Source organism: Piliocolobus tephrosceles, unplaced genomic scaffold (assembly GCF_002776525.5).
Source record: "Piliocolobus tephrosceles isolate RC106 unplaced genomic scaffold, ASM277652v3 unscaffolded_2820, whole genome shotgun sequence".
Classification (NCBI taxonomy): domain Eukaryota; kingdom Metazoa; phylum Chordata; class Mammalia; order Primates; family Cercopithecidae; genus Piliocolobus; species Piliocolobus tephrosceles.
The window spans coordinates 1-1,765 of record NW_022311199.1 but is presented as its reverse complement, the minus strand read 5'-3'; the positions used below and the strand labels follow the sequence as shown (position 1 = coordinate 1,765).

At 52.6% G+C, this 1,765-nt stretch overlaps 1 protein-coding gene across 1 annotated transcript; it reads right to left on the bottom strand.

The window, feature by feature from the left end:
* Position 1: 1 nt before the first annotated feature.
* Positions 2-1,544, bottom strand: LOC111531970 (metalloproteinase inhibitor 1-like). Its single transcript, XM_023199247.1, has 3 exons — positions 1,385-1,544; positions 426-505; positions 2-236 (listed from the first exon to the last, which is right to left on the bottom strand). Exons 1-3 carry the CDS (start codon positions 1,503-1,505, stop codon positions 27-29), a joined length of 411 nt encoding a protein of 136 aa, XP_023055015.1. The 5' UTR covers positions 1,506-1,544; the 3' UTR covers positions 2-26.
* Between the last annotated feature and the right edge of the window lie 221 nt (positions 1,545-1,765).

Below are 1,765 nucleotides of genomic sequence, written 5' to 3'. Positions count from 1 at the left end.
ACCCATTTCCAGTGGGACCATTCCCATCAGAGCCTCGCCCCCTCGCGGTTGCTAGGCCGCGCCCCAGGGACTGGTTGGCGTGGCACAGGGCGCGGGGATGGTGCCTCACCAGCAATGAGAAACTCCTCGCTGCGGTTGTGGGACCTGTGGAAGTATCCGCAGACACTCTCCATGGCGGGGGTGTAGACGAACCGGATGTCAGCTGCATCCCCTAAGGCCTGGAACCCTTTATACATCTGTTGATGGATGAGGGGAAGTGTCTCTTTTACTGACATAATCCTCCCACTCCAGGTTCTTCCCTGAAGTCACATAGCATCCCAAGATCACAGCCAACTTTCTTGCACCAACCAGTGGCCAGAAGTTTCTGTTTTGACCAGGAGGAAGATGTTAGAAAATGCTGGGAAAGGGGCAGGAGCAGGGGATACCTTGGTCATCTTGATCTCATAACGCTGGTATAAGGTGGTCTGGTTGACTTCTGGTGTCCCCACGAACTTGGCCCTGATGACTGCAGGAGAGGAGGGAAATATGAGTCAAATGGACTGCATGAGCCAATAAAAATAAGATCATCATCATCATAATACCAGCAAAGTGCATACATAAATAGGGGTTATTGGATGCTAGACAGCACACTAAGTGATTTACACATTTGTTTATTGATTCATCTGTGTGTTGAGTGTCTCTCTTCACCGGGCACTGCTTAAGCCATTTTCATATATTCATTTGTTCATTTACTCCTCAAATATTTGGGAGTGCCCAGACATTCCCACTGGCCCATGCTATATTCAGTGTTGAGCCCAATCTCTCTCCCAGACTGCAAGATCCCGTTGCAGTGGTTCCTGTACCCATCACCATTGTCCTGAATATGGTCTTCCTTACTGTGCTATAACAACTATCACTGAATATTTTTCTCTTTAACAGGAGATCAGGAGTACTAAGGGGCAAGGGTTAAAATTTTAAATAAGATGGCCAGGGTATGGGAGGCTGAGGCAGGAGAATGGCATGAACCCGGGAGGCGGAGCTTGCAGTGAGCTGAGATCCGGCCACTGCACTCCAGCCTGGGCAACAGGGCAAGACTCCGTCTCAAAAAAAAAAAAAAAAAAAGATGGCCAGGGAAGGCCATCCTGAGAAGGTGACATTTGAGGCAGCCACCCATGTGGATACCTGGGGGGAAAGTGTACCAGGCAGAGGGAGCAGCCAGCACACAGGTCCTGTGGTGGGCTTGGGCACGGAGTACTCAAGGAAGTGTGAGGATGCCAGTGTGGCTAAAGCAGAGGAAAAGCAGGGGCGAGTGGAATCATTCTAGAGGTAAGTGCCATCGTGAGCCCCACCGGACTGAGAGGGAAACCAAGGCAGAGTGTGTGGGCTGAGTGGGGTGAGGACTCACCGAGGTCGGAATTGCAGAAGGCCGTCTGTGGGTGGGGTGGGACACAGGTGCAGGCCCTGCTGGGGGCTATCAGCCACAGCAACAACAGGATGCCGGAAGCCAGGGGCTCAAAGGGGGCCATGGTGGGTTCTGTGGGGAAGAGGGATGTCAGGCAGGCCCCAGCCCAGCTGATCTGCTTAGCTGGGCAGGTCATCCACCCCATCCTGCCCCGGGGCAGCCAATGGGGGGGATTAGGGGACTGGATTTGGGACTCAGGGGTTGGGAAGCTTGGGGATTTTAAGGGGATTGAGGAGCCCAGAGGAATTTAGGGTTTAGAGAGTTGGGAAAGTTTAAATTATTGAGGGACTGAGTTGCGGGGTTATGGAGCTGTGGCACTTGGGG